The following is a 22390-nucleotide window of genomic DNA, read 5'->3' as shown; positions in this document are numbered from 1 at the left end:
GCCAATGAAAAACCAGTCTGACGTATGGACTTCTGCTATCTCTTTTTCGGAGTGTCCGACTGTCGAGGGTTGGCAAATAATGTACATTCACATAGTATACAACCATTTCTAGGTTGATACACACGCCAAGTGTGTTCCAAACTAGGACAATAAACTGCCATGAAGCATCAGTTTCGTGTGTGTGTTTGTTTTTGTCTGTGTTTGTTCCCAGCATATTTTCATACCGAATCGAAAGTGAAGCGTACCTTCGCAAAATGGCGTCGAATGATGCTATGCGTGTTGATGCGGTTCAGTGTTGAAAATGTGAAAATGTAATCTACGTGACAGCAAAGGCCGTGCAGCATCAGATTGTTTTCATTTCTTAGTACTCTTATAATCAACTGCTCTGCGTTCCTATCGCAAAGTGGTGTCGAATGGCAAATTTGCTTCGCGACCGGAAGTTCAAGCGGGAGTGTATACAGTTGTCTGGTCCTGTATACACTCTGAGTGCGTATTGAGGTCTAACGAATGACGTCTCACAACGTGCGTGGTCGTCCTTGGCGGTCAAGAAAGCGCAGACGACACTTCTAGACCGGCAATATTTTTTGTGCGCATCACGTGCTCCACATAAATCGGCCGGAAACGAAGCAATTGGGAAACCTGGATAGCCAGTGCGCTTTTGTTATGGTGTGTTATGTTATGTTAAGTGTGGGATCATGAGCATAGATAGTGGCAGTGTTACATATGCTGAAATTATTGTACACACTACAAAAACATAGTGTCAGTGTTACATATGCTGAAATTATTGTACACACTACAAAAACATCACTAAACTACATTGTTACCCCTGAAGAGAAGAGCTAGCGGAAATCCCTGCGCCCTTTGTAAGCGAAACATCAAGATTTGTCTTATTTTGTAATAGCCTTGTCCTCAGGCTTTGACATTGAACACGAGTGTTGTGAACGCCCCTTCTCTGTTCAAAACTTCCACGGCCAGCGGTGACACAAGCTCTGGATGGCCATTGGACGTAAGTGGCACTATGCTGGCCACAGACTCTTTGTACTGTTTGGCGGCACGTTCGACAAACGAACATCTTGCTTGCTGGAACCTCTTGCCTGCCCTGGCTTCCGGAAGTAGCAGACGCTCTTTTTCATTTCAGTCAAGAACTATCTTTTCACCTAACTCGTCAGAAATAAAGATTTTGTTAAGAGATTTCTCGGATTTTATTGTAGTAGTTATAGTTCTTTAATGCGTATTGATTTGCCTCTGTACTTTATTTTGAAACAACAGCATGGGGTGCAATTTGCCGCAAAGTAGAATATTATTTTGGTTGATGTTTTGTGCGAATTACATGGTTGAAAGACGGAAAACAACAGTGGACGACGCCATGTTAGTTGCATACATGCAATTTGAGATCCAAAGCTCTACGTGTTTCTGAAGAAAGTCTGGAGTCTGTATTGATCGTGAGTACCTATGCCTGTTTTCTTAGCTTCAGGTATTCCATACTAAATGTCTGTGTACAAATGTGTAAATACCACGTAAGCTTACAACATGATTTGGAACTGGAAGTCTTCTTGTTGCAACTTGCAACTACGGAGATCGTGCACTGTGCACTTTTTGGGTCAAACAAAACTCAGATGCAAAAAGCATAAAACCATCAGCTTTTTGACAAAAATTAATACCAGCATGTGTGTGTTTCACTGTTCTGGCCCTGCAGTACGAGACATTTGTCTGTGCGCACATCGTGAAATCATATAGTGATAATGATGATATTGAGGGAACTGTGTGGGCCCTTCACTTATTTAAGTACAAGAACAACTGTTATAATTTTCAAGAGAGCACAAATTTCATTTTCAATGTCTTCATGTCTGACTGAGTCTGGGGGACAAGACCTAAGATGCACAGGTGTGTTCAGTAGATCCCTCAGACAAGCATGGGTGTATGCACAGCACAGATAAATTATGTTGATCTTTAAGTTTAAGTTAACTAAGTTACAATACAAATACAAGTAACTTACAGTTACACTTTCGGACTTACTCATTACTGGTTTGTATGCAGCTTTTCTCTCATGTGATTTCATAATTGAAATACTGACGGATATTGTGAGGACGTACGTATACTGTGGAGTTCAGGTTGGATTCTATTTTGTCAGTGTCACTGTCACATATTCATATTTTGGATGCATTATTGTTTGTATAATCTATTTCCATTTTCAAGCAGGTTTAGCAACTTGACACATTTAAGTTGCTGGCAATATGTGGGCCAACCCATGGGGTGGGTCATGGCCCATGCAGCAATCTGCATATCAAAGTATGCCGCATAATTCAGGTGAGATTCATTTGTTAGTTTCTTGGTTCAATGGTTGTGTAAATGTTCGTCAAAGAATGTAAGAAAAAATCATTCCATATGATCCATTCCAGTTCTACCAACCATTTAGTCCTTTCTTGTCCCTCTGTTGAAATGGTCATTTATAAAATCAGAGTTGAGAGGTGGGATCCATCAAACAAATGCATTAGCAAAAGAATTTGCATTCATATGTGATCATTTCTATCAGAATGTTAGTGTTCTGCTTGCACTTAATGTATATGAGTTCATGTTCTTAATCACACAGTCATCTTCACATGTTGCCATGAATAAGGCAGCCTGGTGAGTTCATATATTTTTTAATTATGGCATTGGAGGTGGCAAACGTAAGAACATGGCTGAATCTACAACTTTTGCCATTTGCCATTTTCAGTGGACTGGGCTTCACTGGCCCAGCAGTGGATTGCACAGAAGGAAGCAGCAGAAGTGATCCATCAGGAGCACCATGAGGTGCTGTCACAGCCTCCCCCTCCTCCACCCCCCATGCCCGTTGCCAGCGTAGGTCCAAGGTCATCTGTTGCCACTGCCAGTCAGGAAGATGAGAACAGCATGGACATCTCGGACGGTGAAGGAGAAGGCAGTTCCAAGCCTGTGTCTGCCAGCACCAACAGTAGTGCAACCACTAATAATGGTGACTGTTGTTATCCCCCCCCCCCCCCCCTCCCTAAAATATTTTTGTTTAAATTGGATCTGTGTACCCTGAACAACTTAGATGTTTTTTGACTGATTCTAGATTTTTTTCACCACTCTGACAAATCATCATTTTCACGTGTTTTCATACCGGCACGGTTGGCCTAGTGGTAAGGCGTCCGCCCTGTGATCGGGAGGTCGTGGGTTCGAACCCCGGCCGGGTCATACCTAAGACTTTAAAATTGGCAATCTAGTGGCTGCTCCGCTTGGCGTCTGGCATTATGGGGTTAGTGCTAGGACTGATTGGTCCGGTGTCAGAATAATGTGACTGGGTGAGACATGAAGCCTGTGCTGTGACTTCTGTCTTGTGTGGGGCGCACGTTATATGTCAAAGCAGCACCGCCCTGATATGGCCCTTCATGGTCGGCTGGGCGTTAAGCAAACAAACAAACGTGTTTTCATTCGTTTATTCAATCTGGTTAACAAAAACAATGTTCATTTGTGACAATTTCAAATAGTGAATGGGTTTCACTTTCAGCATCAGGTGAAACGTGGATTGTTGAAGTAAAAGCCAATCGGGCTGTTACTGGTGTTAGTTTGATATGTGGAACCCAATGTTCATTTGTGACAATTTCAAATAGTGAATGGGTTTCACTTTCAGCATCAGGTAAAACATGGATTGTTGAAGTAAAAAAGCCAACCGGGCTGTTACTGGTGTTAGTTTGATATGTGGAACCATTGCGGCTTTGGATTTTTCGGAGGACAACGATTGTAAACATTCACTTTGATAATTACCGCAACGACTCATGGTCCATAGATATTGTTCGGAAATGTTAGAAAATTTCGGTGGTGTTGCAGAGTAAGAGTCCCTTTTACTGAGTCAAACTTTTCAAAGTGATGCAAAGCAACCAGCACACTTCTCGCCAACTTTAGCCTGCCATCGTGACGAACAGCACACAAGCACAGATCCAGAAATCTTTTTCCTTGTGTGCTATGTATTTGAAATCCATGTATATATATTATATATGTGTTTCAATTTTTTAAACTGTAAAAGTTTACTTCGATGTGTATTACTATTTGATTTGGCATTGTGTACAGAATTATTTATTTGTGTATGTTTTTGTGAGGCGCTTGGAACTATTTTCAGATTTGCATTGTGTAAATATCCTCATCGTTATTGTTACTAATGCCAGGTACGGTTGGGTAGCTCTCAGTCTCATTACATTTTTCCTTCCCTGTGCAGGTTTCCCCAGTCAGGGTCCACTGCTTCCCACTCCAGTGCCAGCAACTGACCAGTGGGCGGGGGGCAACATGAACCTGGGGGGCTCCTGGCACCCTCCTCCCCAAGGGGACGGCAGTCAGGTACAGGGTTATGAAGGATATCAGGCCTACCCTAGTGTAAGTTTATCATGTGTTCTGTTGTCTCAGTGCTTGTTGTCAACGGTGAACTTATTGATCGAAGTACATTGTCAAGAGGAAGGAAGGCGGGATGAAATCCAAAAATAATGGACTGCTAAAGTTCCAAGGTCAAGAATCAAAAACCAAAAAAGGTTAGTTATTTGAGTGTTTAATCATAGAAATGATTTAACACTCCAATAACTGACTTTTCTTGGTTTCTGGATTTAGACAAACTTCTTTGTCTGTTACTTTGATAGCTTCTAATGTGCAAAATGAATACAGAAAGCAGGGAGGGGAGATTAACTGGGTCGGGGGCGGAGTTTTGTTTTGTTCTGTGTTATTCTTGCTCAAATACACAATTGTCGAAGTACAGTCAAAATCTGCCTTTGCAACCAACTGTCCATTACGACCCCCCGTAAGAATCCATGACAAGTTTGTTTTCTGTTAAACTCACTGTTTCATAGTGACCACCTGTGTATAATGACCACTTTCAGTTGTTCCATTGAGTATTTGTTACTGACAGGTTCGACTGTGAAGGTCACAGACAGATCTGGCCATTTCAGTTCATTGATGTACATTGTGGGATGGGACAGTGAAATTCGTATAATATTTTTATATTTTTTTACCACAGGCAAGCAAACAGTAGGATATTTTATTTTTTATCTGCTGAAAGTTTAACAGAACATATTGAAAGTAAAAAAAAAAAAATTTCAGTATTTGATAACTTTTAGTAGTGTTTCATACATACTCTCAATTCCTCCTGTTTATGTTACCTTGTACTTGTTGCTGAATGTTTCCTTGATTTTGATTGATTTTGGTCTGTGAATATAGTTGTGATTGCTATGACCAAACAATGTTTCACATAATAATTTACATCCAAAACATCCAAAAAAATTAGCTGTCGGTGTGTTGTAACTGGTTTCTTGTTAAATGTGGTGTTCGCTTTCATGCATGGCTTTTATTCTGTACCGTAAAATCCCTAGCATAAGCCCACCATCTAGCAAACGCCCACCCCCCACTTTGGGCCAAAAGTTGTGCACAGGGGTAACTACCTAGCAAACGCCCACCCTGCTTTTTTCAAAGAGACTATAGGCTCACTTTCACCAGGATTTGTGCAGACTGTTCTAAAAGTCATCTTTTTCCCCTTCTTTACCTTTTCGTGTTTCTTTCCTTTTTTCTTATTCTTTGTCCCCTCTCCTCACTCCCACCCATCGTTCATGTTTTTTCGAGTTTCTCTTCTCTTTTTTTTTCCTAAGTTTGTGGGTTTTTCTTTCTCAGAAAGATTGGGCCTTTTGAAGACAAAATCCAAGTTCAGTTAACGTTTCATTTCCAAAGACGACCGTGTAATTTCTTCCCTGTACAGAAAGAAAGGGCTTCATTGGTGTTGACATTTCGACATTTCATCAAGTTTCTTTTTCCCGGAATTGTGTTGTTATTGTTTGTCCTTGCAAAGGTCTGGCGATTTTCTTTTTACTTTATAAATTTATATGAATGACTATGCTCGGGTTGTTTTCAGAAGAGCCAGTCCTTCTCTCTCTCTCTCTCTCTCTCTCTCTCTCTCTCTCTCTCTCTCTCTCTCTCTCTCTCTCTCTCTCTCTCTCTCTCTCTCTCTCTCTCTCTCTCTCTCTCTCTCTCATGGTTGGCCTTCTTTGCCTCAAAGTCCTTTTTCTTTCTTTTTTCCTTCACTTCTACTCACACGACCTAACTTACATGCTTTCGGGGTTTGTATTCACTCAATTACACGGTTGAGCACAAAACTTACTTTGTGCAAAGGGGTCTATCCCTAGCAAACGCCCACCCCCCAATTTTTCCCTAAATCTGTGCACAGGGGGGGTGGGCTTATGCTAGGGATTTTACGGTAATTGTAAAACAGACACTTTGGCTTGTTCTCTTCTGTCTTCCCACCCCCAAACAAACAAAAAGAAACCACCACCAAACTCCCCGTCACCCATAAGAAAACTGTTATTGTACAGCCATTTTATCATGAAGTGATGTTCGTTTCCTACAGTGTTTTATTTTTGTGTCTTTTAGGATGGATTCAACTTCAATCAGGGACCAGCCTTTGGTGCTAAGACCCAGTTTGGAAACTTTCCCCCAGGAGGAGATATGTTCTTCCAGGTATATTCAAATAAATCATTATTTTTTTTCTCACCAGTTCACTTCATAGTGTCAGGCGCGGTACATCTGCAATTTATGGAAATCAGAGGAAGTTGAATAATCCAGTAGCTTTGATTTTTTTTCAGGAGAAGGCTAGAAAATAGTGCACAAACATATCAAAAGTTCAAGGGAAACCTTTTCAGTTCAGTACCATTCATGTCATGTTCATCCATTGCATGCAATAGGTGGTGGGGGCTGCAGAGAATTTGTTTAGCTTTGGTGTTCTCCAAAATATAACATTCACTTTCAACTGCAGTTTTATATTCTGTATGTAACATCTGTATTCTTCAATTCCTTGAGGATGAAAGTCACTTGTTCATTTCAATGCCTGTTATTCTCTCAGATGCCAGGAGACTGGTTCCGAATAACTCTCACTCTATTACGCATGTTGTATGCATCCAGACCGCTTACTTCCCTTTGTTTATCAGATCTTCAATTCCTTTACATTGTTTTCAAGGGTGGCGCTCCTCCAATGCTGAACAACTTCCAACAGCAGTTCTGGCCACCGCACGGTCAGGGGGGCCCCCCTCCTGGCATGCCACCAGACGCGTTTCCTCCTCAGGTGCCTCCCTTCCCCCCTGGTCGTCCTAGCGACCGCCACGGTCACAGAGGGAGACACTTTGCCGACCAGTTCATTCTTGGTCGCTCAGAGGATTCCGGCATTGGTAAGTTAAAGGTTGATCATGGTGGCGGTGCTGTGATGGTGGAATTTGTGAGCACTTATAGAGTTGTAATTGTTATTCTACCCTATCGTGCCCATCTTTCAGAATCTATTTGCTGGTGTACATTTTTTCTATGATGTTTGGTTTTTCTTACCACCTCTTTTTGAGCATTTTTCTGGGTATCCACAACCAAAGGGTTGGGGATTAACTTCCCTTTTCCTGTTTTTGTCAGGGGTATCAGTCTGTGCAGACATGCTAGACAATTCTACGGTGGTACAAAAGGACTTGGGAACTTGTCACTTTTCCATTTATTGTTTTTGTTGGATATTTGTGTGTGTGATTTTTGTACATGTTTTTTTTTCTGCTGCTTTTCAGACCAGGCCAAGAGGAAGAACCTGCCAGCCTGGATCCGGGAGGGGCTGGAGAAGATGGAGAGAGAAAAGCAGCGCCAGGTGGAGAAGGAAAAGTTTGAGCAGGTAAAGCTGGATACCCTGCGGGCCAAGGAACAAGCGGAGAAAGCGGTAGAGGAGGAACTCCAGAGAGAGCAGGAAGAGAACACTACCGGAGAGGCCAGGGTCCCCAGAAAAAGCAGATTTGTAAGTTCTTGCATTGGCAAGTGTGGCAAGTGGCCGTATTTTTGGCTTTATTGGTCGGTTGAATGTCATTTGACAGCGGGGATGTAGGGACACAGTTTAGTTTCCTCTCTCTGAGCTGCTATTTTGGTCTGTGTTTTGTGGCTTATGTTAGTGTATATGGCACGTTAGTCTGTCCGTTGTTTAGAAGTCACCATTTTCAGTTTAATGGAACACACTGCTCAGCGTAATAACAAACTTGTTTTAAGTTGGTAATGGTGTGTTCTTGTAGATGTCCTTAATTCTTCACTCCTTTGTTTTTGACTTGAAGTGAGTTTGTTTAGTTTAGAAAGTTTTAGAAAGTGTTGTACTTTTGTGTATCAGATGGATTGATATGTAATGGTAATGATTCGTCTATTGAAATTACATTTTATTCTCCACTTTTTTTCACTGCTGAATGCTTTATGGGTTTATATATTTGATCATGCTTTGGACTTTTGTTGCACAGGACTCTGATGATGAGGATGAGAGAGACCCCTCAAGGACGGTATCACCTGCACCAAAGAAGGAAGACTCGGCCTCACCTGAGGTCCGGAAACGTACACCATCTCCTGACCAGTTCAAGACTGAGGAGGAGAAACTCATGGAGCTGGTGAGAGAAAGAGAGAGAGAGCGAGAGTGTGTTTGCAGGGATATTGTTTAGCCTTAGGGGTTGGCAAAACGCTGAAACAATGATCAAATAATGTTGTCATCTTTGCAGCAGAATTGCCAGTCTTTATATTATTTTTCAAAGTGAGATGAGGAGGATGCCAATTACTGACAACTTCTGAAGATTCTCAAACTGTGATGGCCATTTCAACAAGATTGCAGAAGAAAATAAATTATAGGAACATCCTTGGTTTGTGTGTGTGCAAGATCTGACCATTCAGGCATTCTCAAAGCGTGTGTGGATTGACAAATGTGTAAATGTTAGGCATGTGTTTATGTTCCTGGGGTTGTTACATTGATGTCTTTTTTAAGGTTGCTAATTTTTGACTCACATGCGAAGCAAAAGTGAGTCTATGTACTCACCCGAGTCGTCCGTCCGTCCGTCCGGACGTCCGTCCGGAAAACTTTAACGTTGGATATTTCTTGGACACTATTCAGTCTATCAGTACCAAATTTGGCAAGATGGTGTATGATGACAAGGCCCCAAAAAACATACATAGCATCTTGACCTTGCTTCAAGGTCAAGGTCGCAGGGGCCATAAATGTTGTCTAAAAAACAGCTATTTTTCACATTTTTCCCATTTTCTCTGAAGTTTTTGAGATTGAATACCTCACCTATATATGATATATAGGGCAAAGTAAGCCCCATCTTTTGATACCAGTTTGGTTTACCTTGCTTCAAGGTCACAGGAGCTCTTCAAAGTTGGATTGTATACATATTTTGAAGTGACCTTGACCCTGAACTATGGAAGATAACTGTTTCAAACTTAAAAATTATGTGGGGCACATGTTATGCTTTCATCATGAGACACATTTGGTCACATATGGTCAAGGTCACTTTGACCCTTATGAAATGTGACCAAAATAAGGTAGTGAACCACTAAAAGTGACCATATCTCATGGTAGAAAGAGCCAATAAGCACCATTGTACTTCCTATGTCTTGAATTAACAGCTTTGTGTTGCATGACCTTGGATGACCTTGACCTTGGGTCAAGGTCACATGTATTTTGGTAGGAAAAATGTGTAAAGCAGTTCTTAGTGTATGATGTCATTGCTAGGTTTAGTTATTAGGTCAAGCATGTGAGTCGTATGGGCTTTGCCCTTCTTGTTGATTTTGCAGTACATGCATGGTGTAAATCTCTGCTTTCTTCAAATATCAGTGCCTCTGAGGCCTGATGTTTCTAATTCTGTCCACAGTTTTGAGCACAGTGCAGTGCAGAGTGTGGATGTTAATTGAAGTTTACCTTCTATCCTTGATTCATTTTTAACCAATACTAGAAATCTAAACAACGAAGTGACTGTGGTAAGATGAACAAAGTTAAAAAACAAAGGAATACTGTACTCACCAATACAAGAACGGGACAAGACGGTACGAATTTTCGCTTATGGAAGCTTCATCAGGAAAAACAAGAACACAAAAGACAACAAAAAGCAGACGAAACAAGACGGTACGAATTTTCGCTTATGGAAGCTTCATCAGGAAAAACAAGAACACAAAAGACAACAAAAAGCAGACTAGAAATCAAATTGTAAATCTCTGTTTCCTATCAAGTGCTGCTGGCTGATCTAATTTATGTAGATGGTTGAATGTTATCATGTTTGAAGTCTAAACAAAATCTTATTTTGGGATGATTTGATTTTTAGCAGGGATTATAGCTAATATTCAGTTGGATTTGGTACAGTAAGATAATTTAATAACACAACTTTTCATGCATTGTATGGACAATAGATCGTCTTAATATTTGAATTATGTTGCAGATGATGAAAGTGAAACGCTGGATGACTGAAATATTGCTAGAAGTGACCACAGAAGAAATTACAAAAGTTGCTCACAGTGTGTTTGACAGAGCCAAGGCCCAAGCTTTGAAAGGTAGGTTCAGTATGCCGCATCCTTCTTCAGTATTGAGACATTATATTGAAATGTTGCTTTGCAATCTTTGCATATGGAATTCAATTTGATGTGACATAAGTCGGTGAAAAGAGGATGTCAATGTAGGCAAGTGAAGTACACAGGCTGGTTACTTTGTTTATGTAGGAGATTTGTCTGTGTTTGTTGAATTGAGGTAAGCTTGCTTTCCAGAATACTGGGAATTGTACAATTCTCAGGCCTTGAACTTCCATGGAAGGAACAATTTTGTGCTTCTTTACACCAAACTCCGAGAATAAATATGCTGAAGGTGAAGTGGGATGTGTGAGGAAGGTGGGATGTTCATGCAGGTTTTTTTTTTTTTATTAATTGTAAAACAAAAATTGCAAGTTTGTCAATGTCATGATGATTGTGAGTAGATAAACAGAAGCAGGCATTTGTAAACTGTTCGTGAGACGTATATGTTTTGTAATTGTCCGCACAGTTATAAAAAAAATGCTTTGACAAACTTTGTCTTATTATCTGTGAGCAGTAAAGGTGTTTGGAGGGAGAGGGGGGGGGGGGGTGTAGCAATAGTAATCCAGACATGACTACTGCTTTGAGTTTTTCAGCCAACGCAGAAAACAACGGAAGTGATGGTTGCAGCTACAGAGTATGAGGCGTGGTAGTTGTCATGCTTGTAACACTGTCATTTCTGTCCTGGACAAGTTTTCCCTTCTGTAACCCAGGGCTGTTGCGTCAGTCAAACAGTTCGCCAACAGAGGACTCTGCATCTTTGATCTCTTTGATCGCATCTCACTAATTTGTCCTTGTGATTTTAAAGCACCAGCAAAAGTCCTCGCCAAGTCTTCGGCTTTGGCCTCTATCACGTCACTTGGTAAGTCTTGCATTAGTTTCCGTTTTCACCTAAGCGTGTTCACCTCTATGCATTGGTCACAGTCCAATATAATGTCTGGGAAGACAGAGAGACCTTGGATGAATGGACTTTAGTTTTTTCCGATGTTTATGGGCTGACAGAGCTGCTTGCGACAAACGCAGAGCACAATGCGTTAGCAGTAAAAAGCATTTTCATGTGTTTTTTTTGCATCTAGTGTTTTGCACAGTTCTTAGTGTTTCTGAAGGAGTACCTACAGCTGCTATGACCTATGATTTCTTTTGAAACTATGTAGAGAGAGGACTGGTTTGGTAGTTTGTAAATCATTGTTGAGCTAAAAGCCAGAATCTGCAAGCAGTTAAAGCTTATGTTAAAGAAAGAAAAAGGTTTGTGGTAAGTTTGCCCAGAAGTTGTGCTAGCTCTGTCGCAGAAGTGGGAACATTATTATGCCAGCTAAAATTCATGAGCCCCATTTTAGCTCGTCTGTTGCTTGAACAAATTTGAAAACATGACTTGCTGGTAAGTGTTGTGCTGGTGACTGAATATTTTTCTCAATTATTGAATCATTCTTTTCTGATTGTTTCAGTGATTGGTCTTTCGCATTTCTGTACATTTCATTTTCAGTCATTTACATGATCCTTTCACTTATTTTCCATTTCAGGAGGCTTGGACGGGTTAAAATAGGGCTCATGGCAGTCAGGCTTGTCATACATTTGATATGTGGCGACTTTCAAATTTTTGAATAAATAATGTCAGATAAAGGAAAAATAGGTTTGAAGCAAACACAATTTGTGCCAAAAGTAAAAGAAAAAGCAACCATAAGGGGCTGGTAGTGTTCTTAGTTCCCATCTCTGTCACCAGTGCTAGAGTGAGCAGCAGATAATTTGACTGTGTGTGTTGCAGGACTTGGCTACGGGTCTGGCAGCGAGAGTGAGGGATCAGGGGAGAGTGACGGCAGCGACAGCGAATCCTCCGACAACGATACCAAGAGAAGATCCAACGGCGCTTCCATCAAGAAGGAGAAGATCTTCAGTGACGAAGACTCGGGTACATTTTCTTTTTGCTTCGGAAGTATTCTGACTTTTAAAAAAAGAATTATCAGATCTTTTTTATCAATTTTTTTTTATTATCTATGCTTAAACGTTCCAGAAACTAGCCTCTCTTGTATTTAACTTCAGAAGTAAAGTATTTGACTAACATAATACTTGAGATTTATGCTCATTTCATCCTTTGAATTCATCTGCTTACTTTTTTGTAAAACTTCAAGATAGGTTGTGTGGTAGTTTATCATTAGGTAAGCTGACCTCTGTTGGGTTTTTATTTTGCACAAGCAAAACACATAGTGTGAAGCGTTATTTCCTGAAAATAGAATTTGATTGATTTAGCAAAAATGTCAAGATACCTTTAAGCACATAAATGCTCTATATATCCCTCAGTGATGAATTTTTCTTGACAAGCATATGTCTGATCTTTTTGAGGACAACATTTTAACTGAGAGGGCTTTGACAATTGAAACAAATATAACAAATATGGTGTTTCCTGCCGTGTGTTGATGAACCTTCTTTATGCTTTTTGCCATTGTGTTTTTCAGATTACAAACCAGATGAAGAGCCAGACATGCCAGAATATTTAAAGAATCCCATTTCAGAATCCCGAAGTTTTCTTCCGTTTAGCAAGGGCGAAGGGGCAATACCTGGAATTGATGGTGGGAAGGGGGAGGTTATTAAACAGGAGGAGGTGAAAGTCAAAGTGGAAATGAAGACTGAAAATGTTTCCCCAGAAGACCAAAAGCCAGAGAGGGGTCACAAGAAAGAGAGTAAAGTAAGTGAGTCGAAAAAATCAAAAGAAAAGGCAAAAGCCAGGCGGGAAGAGAGTTCAGGCAGCAGTAGCTCGTCTTCTGACTCTTCAGACGATTCATCTGAATCGTCTGCCAGTGGAAGCTCAAGCTCGCAGGATTCGGGTTCTAGGTCAAAAAAGAAGAAGAAGGAGAAGAGGTCAAAAAGTAGTCACAAAGCTAAGAAGGTCAAGAGAACTAGGTCTAGGGACGAGGGGAAAGACAAAGACAGACGCTCGGAGAAAAAAGGGAAAGAGATCAGGGAGCCAGAGAAAGTCAGCGGGGGGAAGAAAAGCGAAAAGAAAAGGCACAAAGACAAAGAAAGGACTAAGGACAAGAAAAAGAAGAGGGATAACAGTGCTGAAAGGGTAAGGGGACATCGAAGTAGAAGCAGAGAAAGAGAAGGAAGGAGCAGAAGTAGGGACAAAGATGCACACAGGAAAGAGAAAGAGCGAGTCAGAGAAAGAAAAAGAAAGGGTAGTGGTAGTGTTGAACCAGACAGTGACCGCAGCCCAAGTAGAGACAGAGAAGAACGTGAGCGCAGGAGAAAACTGAGCTCTAGCCCAGAACTTCGGCGCAGTCGTAGTAGGGAGCGGGAAAGAAGACGAAGTAAGCGCAGTGCTAGCAGGGAAAGGGCGGGGAGATCGCGGCGTAGTCGTAGTAGGGACAACGACAGACGCGGTCGGGAAAGTCGTAGTCGGAGCAGAGACAGTAGCGTTGGTGATTCTCGGAGGCGGGACAGCAGACGAAGTCGGTCGAGGGAAGATCGGCACAGCAAGCGCTCCAGGCATTCTGAAGCGGAGAGTAAGAGTAAGTCAAAGAAGAGAAGGCGGTCCAGATCGCCATCCTCGGAAAGCAACCATGGTGACCATCGCAGGATGAGTAAAGACTCCTCTTCGCAGCATCGCACCCATAGGGACCGACGGCATGACGATGAGTATGAGCGCACTGGTAAGAAGTCCAGAAAGCGGGAGAGTAAATCAAGATCCAGGTATGCTTTTGATTCCATTGGTGTACATGTGTGTTTGTGTATGTGTGTGTGTGTCTGTGTGTGTGTGCGCGCCTTCTGCCCCTGTACATATCCCCTTTTGTGTTCGTCAGAGTGGGAATACTGCACCTTGTTCATGGCTATATGGTCGAATTTTGTTTGTACTGTACCCAGCTGTCTTGAATTTCTCTAAGCAAGCTCATTTCAATAACCAAACTTATTTTGGCATGGTGAGCACATGGGTGAAATTGTCAGAATGGCAACACAAACATGCTCTTTTATTCCTGAAGAGTGGATCCATGTGGTGTTCGTGATGTGTCTGTGGGCGTGCGTGAGTGTGAATGAATGCTTGTTTGGTTTTAACGTCCTTGCAATGTTTTTAGTTGTTGGCACTAGCCCCTTTTTTTCTCTTCTCCATAAGTATTAGAAAAGGTCAAACGGTGCACAACACACAGGTTTGTTGAACAAAACTTTGTTTCTTTTCAGGTCTTCATCGCCCAGACGAAGATAGGAGATTGTTCAATGTAAATAGTGTAAAAAGGGTTTGTGAATAAGCTTGTTAGTTTTATACTTTTGCCACATTGGCATTTGAACCAACTCGTAGCATTCTTTTGCAGCTTTTATTTCAAATCCAGGGTTAGAGCTATGTCTTATGCAAACTGACAAAAATGGCAGTAGCTTAGGGCTTGGTATGAAGTACAGTCATTGAATGTGTAACAGGTGACATAATATTTCCAGTAACACATCTTCCATTTCGATTCTTGGGCACTTTTGTCCATCACAAAGTTTTAGATTTGTCTGCTTTTATTGCTTCAGGGCTCTTGACAATTTTGGATGCAATTGGAAGATATATTTGTGCATGTAGTCTCATGATTTAGGTTCATGTGTTTAAATATGTTTGCAGTGTTCCGATTTGACAAGTGTTTGTAGGTGAACATTTAGCAATTCAAGCGTGTGATAAAATTAAAACTTTCAGATTTTTTTCACAGCACAGAGACTGATGGTATTGAAAGAGATTTAAAAGTGCAATCTTTCAAGTTTAAATGAGAATTGATAATTTTTGTCAACCATTGTCCAGTCTTTATAAACTCATCACAAGATTTCCAAAGCGTACAAATCAGACCTGGAAGCCCCATATTAGTAAGATTCATGGCTATATTTTGAGGCATAGTCGCAGGGTTTTTCACATAAGAGAGTGATTTCACATTTTTCTCAAGAGAACCTTTTAGAATTTATTCATTGTCCAGTTTGCTGAAACAGCTTATGCTGTTTGAAAATGCATAATGTAGGCTATTGTATACGAATTTGTCAGTTATTTGGAAAGATTTCTGGACCTCTTGATGCAGTTCATAATACATGTACATGAAGCCTTCTTTTGTCAGAGAGTCTGTGTTCGAATTTTAAAGATAGTGAGGTTTTGCTACTTTCAGATTCCCTGTGCCGCTTTTGCAGTGAATTCCTAGTTCATTCAATTTCGCTTCAATTGACTTGTGGAGATGTTAAATGTACACTATAGTTTTGCTTTCTTTTTGCAAAGTTTGTGTCTCCGATCAGGCAGGTTACAGATGGAATCAACTAATAAAAGAAGACATGAATTTTACTGGCTGTGTGTGTGTGTGTGTGTGTGTGTGTGTGCAAATCTTGAGCATACTTGAAGAACTGTGATAAAATGAGTGCTGTGAATCCGAAGAACAATGACAGATAGTACAATCCAACAAAGTACATGGACATCAAGCCATAAACAATTTGCATAGGAAAGTTTTTATTTGAAGTGTCAAGCACTTACGTTTCATTACATTATGTATACACATAAAAAAGACCATTGCAGTAAAATACTTGTGCCTAAAGTGTATTGGTACACCTTTGTTAAACGAATGTTCATAACACTCATGAACTAAGTACCAAGACGATAAATGCATACATGTATGTCAAATCTAAAATGAACTACGGAAGATGCAGACTGATTTAGATTCCAGTCGAACTTCAGGATGCGGGCCAATCCTTGATTGGTTTTAATGGATCCACTATCACCTTGACTTAGTGGAACCATACAAGTTTGGATAACGAGACTCTTCTCTTATTTTTCTTCCCCCCCATTTCATTTTTTGGTCCCACTTTCATAACTCCTATTACACTTTACCATTGAAATGTTGGTGAACAAAACTTCATGCATGCAACCTTCAGTGCGAACTTGCATATATGTATGTTTGCAATTATATGAAAACCAAAATACTGTCATTTCACCAGATCTTCAGTAAAAGTACCTCTCCCTCCCCAGGAAGAGAACTGGTAATGATAAAACTGAAGAGTAATGATATTTGATTAATTAGCGTCTGAAAGAAGAAAGGTGCCGAGTGTTAGACTTGAGTAACAGCAAGGTGGAAAACAAACGCTTGCATCAGGGGACACTATCCAGGCAAGTCAGTTGAAGTCAGGGGGAGGGGAGATAGCTCAGTCTGTAACGGCACTGGCGTTAAAACCGGTTACTGGGTTAGTCGCTAGCTGCGTGTGTTTGTCCCCCAGGTTTAGCGAGGGATCAATTCCCAGTCAACTTTTTGCAGCCTCTCCTCTGTGTCTTTCAAACATTAGTTAATTAATAAAACTTCGTTACTCTTCAGCTTTATGTATATAAGGCCACTAAACAGTTAACAGTCGAGTTACTTCTTGCTCTGTTTAACAACAAGCAATAGTCACTGTGACCTACAAACGATCAAGAAACATAGTGATGCAATTTTCCCCAGGCCCTCCCAAAAGAAAGAAGAGGCAGTGTCCTTAACAGTATACACACGCATTTTACACACACAGTTGAAGAAATAATATCCAAAGGTACTAATCTATGCTAACAAAAGTACACACCTGGGAGAAAATCAGATACAACAGTGTCATTATTAAGTCAAGCTTCTGTAAACTGACCACAAAGGCACAGTGTGGATTTAAAGAATGCCACAGCCACAGTTCAAAGCCCTTTGATACAAGTTCCTGTGGCCACAGCACTTCTTTTTTTTGCAATAAAATGTGTGCTAGCTTTTAAAGGAGCTGAAATGTCCTTATCTTTCGAGGGCTGATCATAGCAACAGTTTTGACATAACAGTTTTGCTCCAAAATGATTTTTGATATATTCTTCACTGAAAGCACAACTACAAAAGTCATTGCTTCAAAATGATTTTGTTACCCTTCTGTGAAAGCACAAATACAAAAATCACCTTTAAGAACAGCATTTGATTTTGAGCACAAACCAGAACAAAGATCACCTGACATGACAGCTGAACACAAATTTTTGTAAACGTTTCTGTTTAATATACAGTGCTAACCCAACTCACGTTCTCTCATACAAATTCTCGATTCTCACAAAGTGAGACAAAAATCCACACTGCAAGCATAAATACATTTTTGCACCGAAGAAGCAAAAGCGGAATCACACGGTTGTAGGTAATGTACACTGTGGACAAAGCCGGAGACTTACTGTACAAATCGTATTTGGTTTGCATCGTGGCTGGTGTAATCCTACATGTCAATACAGTTTAAAATTATTCAACAAATTAAATTAATTATCAGTGATGAATGTGGTCAGTGAATAATAAAAAAAATCAAATAAATAAAAACATGAAAGTACTCATGACACACAAGTGAGCATATGTTATTTCTTCAGAATTAGTCATTTATTGAGACATCTAATGGCACACACCAACTAACATTTCTTGAAAGTTTTCCTCAATTAAAATCAAAAACTATACTCTGCAACAGTATTCTGTTATGTTTGACCAACATTTCCACCTGAGTTTTATGTTGCACCTGATAATTCACAGTAGATGATCTTCTGTTGCCTCTAAAATAGCTCCACTACAATCCTGAGGCCTCAATCTACAGGACTTCACACAACAAAACCTTTCAATAAATAAAGTATTTTTAAATATGGCAAACAAAAAGCACCTACAGTCCATGCACAGTGAATGAGGCGAAACGAGAAGCAGACGACCGGTCACCACGAAGTAGGACGGTAGGCACGCCGAGTCCGCCACACAACAACGGAGGCACAAGTTGGAAGAAAAACAACGTAGCCTCAAGCCAGAAGTGGAATAACACACAAAAATCCAACAGGTGGTAATCCACACAGAAAAGAAGACTCTAGAATCCAAAATAATCCGGGAGCGCAGCAGAAACACAGCCTACTGTCACGCGCGAAAAAAGAAAGAGGACGCGCCACCTACATCCTGTAAGGGGGAAGCACTCGGACAGTGCTTGGGATCCACGGTGGCGCATGGTTATGGGAGATAATTGTACCCACGCAGCGTTTTGTCCAATTTTTTCGGCCTATAATAGACAATGTGCAAGAATAGTACTGTCGAGGTAAGTGTTATATTGACAAAAAGCACCTACAGTCCATGCACAGAATAAAACTAGCTTTTCAAATTCTTCATTCTGCAAAAAGAAACCTTGCACCAATGCAGTGGCTGCATCTTCGAAAGTAAAAATGGGTGAATGTGCAAGGATTCCCCGCATCAATTAGTCCACTAGTACCGTCATTCTAATACTTCTTTTTCTGGCACATGCTGATTGCTACTTACCAAATCAATAGCATTCAAGCGGGGATATAGCTCAGTTGGTAGCGCGCTGGATTTGTATTCAGTTGGCCGCTGTCAGCGCGAGTTCGATCCCAGGTTCGGCGGAAATTTATTTCACAGAGTCAACTTTGTGTGCAGACTCTCTTCGGTGTCCGAACCACCCCCCGTGTATACTACATTGGGTGTGCACGTTAAAGATCCCACGATTGACAAAAGGGTCTTTCCTGGCAAAATTGCTTAGGCACAGTTAATAATTGTCTACCATACCCGTGTGACTTGGAATAAGGCCGTGAAAGGTAAATATGCGCCAACATGGCTGCAATCTACTGGCCGTATAAAATTTCATCTCACACGGCATCACTGCAGAGCGCCTAGAACTGTACCCACGGAATATGCGCGATATAAGCCTCATTGATTGATTGATTGATTGATAATGACGTTAAAATGAAAGCAGCGAGTGTCGCGGTAAAACAACTGATTCTGTTTTGCTTTCTTGCTTGTGATCGTGCAGATAGCAAAAACTAGAAGGCGGAAAAAGCAAATTTCCAGAAGGATTCACATTTCATTGGAAGCAATTTATTTTTTAAATCATCAACTAAAAGCAGTAACGTAAAGAAAAAAACAAGAACACGTGAACAGACAATAAAATCCCTGAAATCCAATTTTCATGCAGATATTTTGAATCTTTGTCTTTCGTTTGGTCCATCTTCAAGCTCGTGCCTTCATGATTGTGTAAGATGCTAGACTGGATACACACTATGCAATGTTGAATAAATACACTGTTACCCATCGAACCATAACTCACCCTCTCTCGCACGCACTGGTGCAACCATACACCAACTCCATACCCTTCCACTGTCCAGGCACACAGCTGGCATACTTGCGTACTGTTTATCTCTCCTCTGGCCATTTTTCGATAATATTGCTACAGTAACAATGACATAATATTACAAGCAGTGAAACCTGCCTGAATGAAATACACTGTAACAAGTACTATATGTATATGTACAACTAAAATCCTCTGTGAGATTATACGCATACAGTCATTAACTGCTACTTTGGTTAGTGTTATGAGCTGGGGCTACTTTTGATTATAGTGTAGTAAACTCTACGTTTTACACTGTAATTACTGCAACTGCTCAGGTTTGGGTTTCAACCACTATGCAGTTCGGACGGATTTCTGGCCAGGTGAACTAAAGTCTTTGGAAGATGGTCTAGCTTAAGCCTTGTTGGTTTTGAAAACTTCATGGCAACTGCGGATCCTCCATATAATCAAAGCCACCATCCATCTGAGAGATACTTCTGTCTTCCGTCATGTCGTCAAACTGAAAAGAAAAGAGCCGTGTGTTAGGGTTCAGGCAGCAAAAATTCACTTCATCAGAAAAAGCTTCAGCTGTACTGATCAAAACAAAACCATTGTATGTATCAAAGCAAATGCATCCCATGTCACAAAAACATACGCAAAGCTTTATTTGTGCACAAGCATTCTTGTACAGTGCAATGCTATAAGTACTTTTCAAAATTCAAAGCTAATCCTGGTAGATCTGTTCAAATTTTCTATTTTAAATTCACCTTCATTCTCCTTGCCTTGGAAAAGCCACATACATGTATTTGAGGTTGTTACGCCCACAACTATAAATCCCACCGTTCTGTTTCACACAAGCAGTAAAACCAGACTCATTACCACCACCTCAGACCACAGGTCTAACCTAAACTGTCGCATGAACACACAAGATCCTTACCCCACTGTTTTCACTCTTGAGGAGGTCGTCGGCTTCTATGGAAATATCCTCAATCTCCTCATCTTCAATCTCCTCTGCTATGCTGCCGTTTTCTGTCTTGTCCTTCCCTTCAGTTTTGCTGCGTGGCGACTTGAGGCTTAGACTGTGCCTGTTGTCAAAGTTTGCAAAGCGCATGAACTATTTTGCAATTTTTAATTTCAAAGAAGCTGTATCAAGGAAGAAACGCTGTGCACACAGTATCTGTGTAAAGGTGTATACAGGAATAGGTGTATCTAAAAAAAAGTCCAAATCCCCCTCCATTAATTTTGAGGTTGGCCTATCATTCAGTCTAGCTCTACCTTCAGATACATATATTAGAATGAAGTATGTGAACTCATAACAGTACATGTGCAATGATACCTGCAAAGAGAGGACACCCTCTGGGGCCAACCAAAAAATGTCCCTACATTGCAGGTGGCCTGTGATGACATATACTTTGGTCAAGATAATAGACAAAGGGATCACACATAGTGTCCTTGATTGGAAGGTGTCCTGTCTTGGAGAAACCTCAAATGGCTGGTAGCACTGAAGCTTCTTTAGCCTCAATATCAAATACTTACCCTGAGCTCTGGAAGTCATCTTCGTATTCAAAATCACCCGGCATGTCTGAAACAAAGTAATTGAAAATCATTCATCAGCCACTTTTCAGGTTTTATCCTTGGACCAAATATTTATTTTCTTTGATGTCAGGGAAAGATTCTATGAAAAGAAGGCTTCTTTTTGGATAACTCTTCTTGTGACCAAAACAAAATGCACACGCATATACACATGCACTCAAACACACAAGAAAGAAGAAAGGGTAATGAATGGAAAGAAAAGAACAGAAAAGAAAAGAGGAACTAACAAAACAATGCAAAAAAGTAAATGAATCGTATGATCATTACTTCAACACAATAAAACCATTACAGAGACTTACCATTTCCAAAGTCTAGGTCAGCCATTCTACGATCCAAAGACCGCAGGTTCTGTTCACCTTCTTTACCCTTTGCACCTGCATACAGAAAAAAAAGTTGAATTATGCTTCTAGAATGTACTGATCCAAGACACTGCAACACATTTTTTACAGCAATGAAATTAAATTATGTTTGCTGCCACTCATAAGCAGATGAAGAAAGTCAGAAAAGGCTCCTTTCAATCTGATTATACTAAGTACCAACAAAATCTTGCAAACTTTTGAGTATTCTTTTCTTTATCATGTGAACAAGCACTTGCAGCAGTCAGTATTGACAGCCTATCTTTTAGAGACAGACACACACACACTACATAATCCACTCAGAACTGGCAACATTCTGCTGAGACTGACAGCACCTGAATCAATGAAAATTCTGCACCAATCAACATGAAGCTTCACTCCCTCATTCACCCTACCAGCAGGTTTGTTGTTTGGAGCTGAAGTGAGCGAACCAGAGTTGAGGAAGTTAGGGAGGTCACCAAGTGATGTCATGCCGTTCCCCGCCCCCTTTCCGTCTCCTGCCCCTTTGGTGCTGGCATCACCCCCTGTACCCAATGCTGCCACCCCGTCCTTCTTTTTGTCACTGTCACTAAAAATAAAAAGAGGGCAAAAGTATGGTGAGAGAACAATGACAAAAAGCTGTTGTAAGTACGACAAACGGAGAGCAGACGTGAACAAGTTGAGAAAATCAACAGAGTACATTTTTTCAATTAACAATGCAACAAAGCAATAGTCACATCGTTCCTTTCAAGATCAGAACACAAGTCGTCCCTCCGTATCCATTGTTTCTAATCATGCAGCTGCTTATTATAAATGAAGAGAGAACAGCAGAGCTTTCAAAAAAAGCTGAAGATGTGAGACTATCTTGAGGGATTGAGGGACTCATTTGTATCGCCCTGTTGTTACTCATTCATTATGCAAAAGGAGAAACTTAAGCATATAATCACTCCAAACAAGCAACAGAGTTTAAACAATCAAGTATCAAACATTTGTTAAACAAACACTCTTTTTCAAAATTAAAAGTTGCTATTTTCAATCACCACACTCAAACATTACAAAGC

The 22390-nt window shown here is 40.6% G+C and overlaps 3 protein-coding genes across 8 annotated transcripts in view; 1 reads left to right on the top strand and 2 right to left on the bottom strand.

Moving 5' to 3' along the window:
- The window catches only part of LOC138962331 (ubiquinone biosynthesis O-methyltransferase-like), a 28586-nt gene extending 27461 nt beyond the window's left edge, over positions 1-1125 (bottom strand). The window contains exon 1 of the mRNA XM_070334111.1: positions 825-1125. Coding sequence (XP_070190212.1) covers positions 825-1072 — 248 coding nt within the window. The 5' untranslated portion in view covers positions 1073-1125. The remainder of the gene's footprint in view (positions 1-824) is intronic.
- Positions 1126-1368: 243 nt separating this feature from the next.
- Positions 1369-15629, top strand: LOC138962327 (arginine/serine-rich protein PNISR-like). Of its 4 annotated transcripts, XM_070334103.1 has the most exons (13): positions 1369-1442; positions 2200-2307; positions 2717-2974; positions 4217-4371; positions 6403-6489; positions 6986-7193; positions 7566-7786; positions 8271-8414; positions 10230-10341; positions 11162-11215; positions 12116-12259; positions 12804-14037; positions 14521-15629. In XM_070334103.1, the coding sequence occupies exons 2-13, from the start codon at positions 2235-2237 to the stop codon at positions 14543-14545; spliced, it is 2715 nt and encodes a 904-aa protein (XP_070190204.1). In that variant the 5' UTR covers positions 1369-1442; positions 2200-2234; the 3' UTR covers positions 14546-15629. The 4 variants fall into 4 exon arrangements, with proteins under 4 accessions (XP_070190204.1, XP_070190201.1, XP_070190203.1 ...); XM_070334100.1 differs by having other exon boundaries at positions 1370-1442; positions 12804-15629; XM_070334102.1 differs by having other exon boundaries at positions 1371-1442; positions 4217-4335; positions 12804-15629.
- Positions 15630-15900: 271 nt separating this feature from the next.
- LOC138962329 (centrosomal protein 43-like) overlaps positions 15901-22390 on the bottom strand; it is a 43884-nt gene continuing 37394 nt past the window's right edge. For all 3 annotated transcript variants that reach the window (XM_070334104.1, XM_070334105.1, XM_070334106.1), the window contains 6 exons: positions 21746-21918; positions 21294-21368; positions 20938-20983; positions 20339-20486; positions 18408-19921; positions 15901-17964 (listed from right to left, as the gene is read on the bottom strand). In XM_070334104.1, coding sequence (XP_070190205.1) covers positions 19841-19921; positions 20339-20486; positions 20938-20983; positions 21294-21368; positions 21746-21918 — 523 coding nt within the window. In that variant the 3' untranslated portion in view covers positions 15901-17964; positions 18408-19840. The remainder of the gene's footprint in view (positions 17965-18407; positions 19922-20338; positions 20487-20937; positions 20984-21293; positions 21369-21745; positions 21919-22390) is intronic.

This window comes from Littorina saxatilis, linkage group LG3, assembly GCF_037325665.1.
Source record: "Littorina saxatilis isolate snail1 linkage group LG3, US_GU_Lsax_2.0, whole genome shotgun sequence".
NCBI lineage: Eukaryota > Metazoa > Mollusca > Gastropoda > Littorinimorpha > Littorinidae > Littorina > Littorina saxatilis.
The sequence above is the reverse complement of the archived record's forward strand: the minus strand, read 5'-3'. Positions and strand labels throughout refer to the sequence as shown.

Bases quoted from the DNA above. Each gene is read 5' to 3' on its own strand.
- LOC138962327 (XM_070334100.1), top strand. From the start codon at position 2,235: ATGTGGGCCAACCCATGGGGTGGGTCATGGCCCATGCAGCAATCTGCA. The intron at 7,787-8,270 runs GTAAGTTCTTGC...TTTGTTGCACAG, and splicing joins TCCCCAGAAAAAGCAGATTT to GACTCTGATGATGAGGATGA. The intron at 8,415-10,229 runs GTGAGAGAAAGA...ATTATGTTGCAG, and splicing joins AGGAGAAACTCATGGAGCTG to ATGATGAAAGTGAAACGCTG.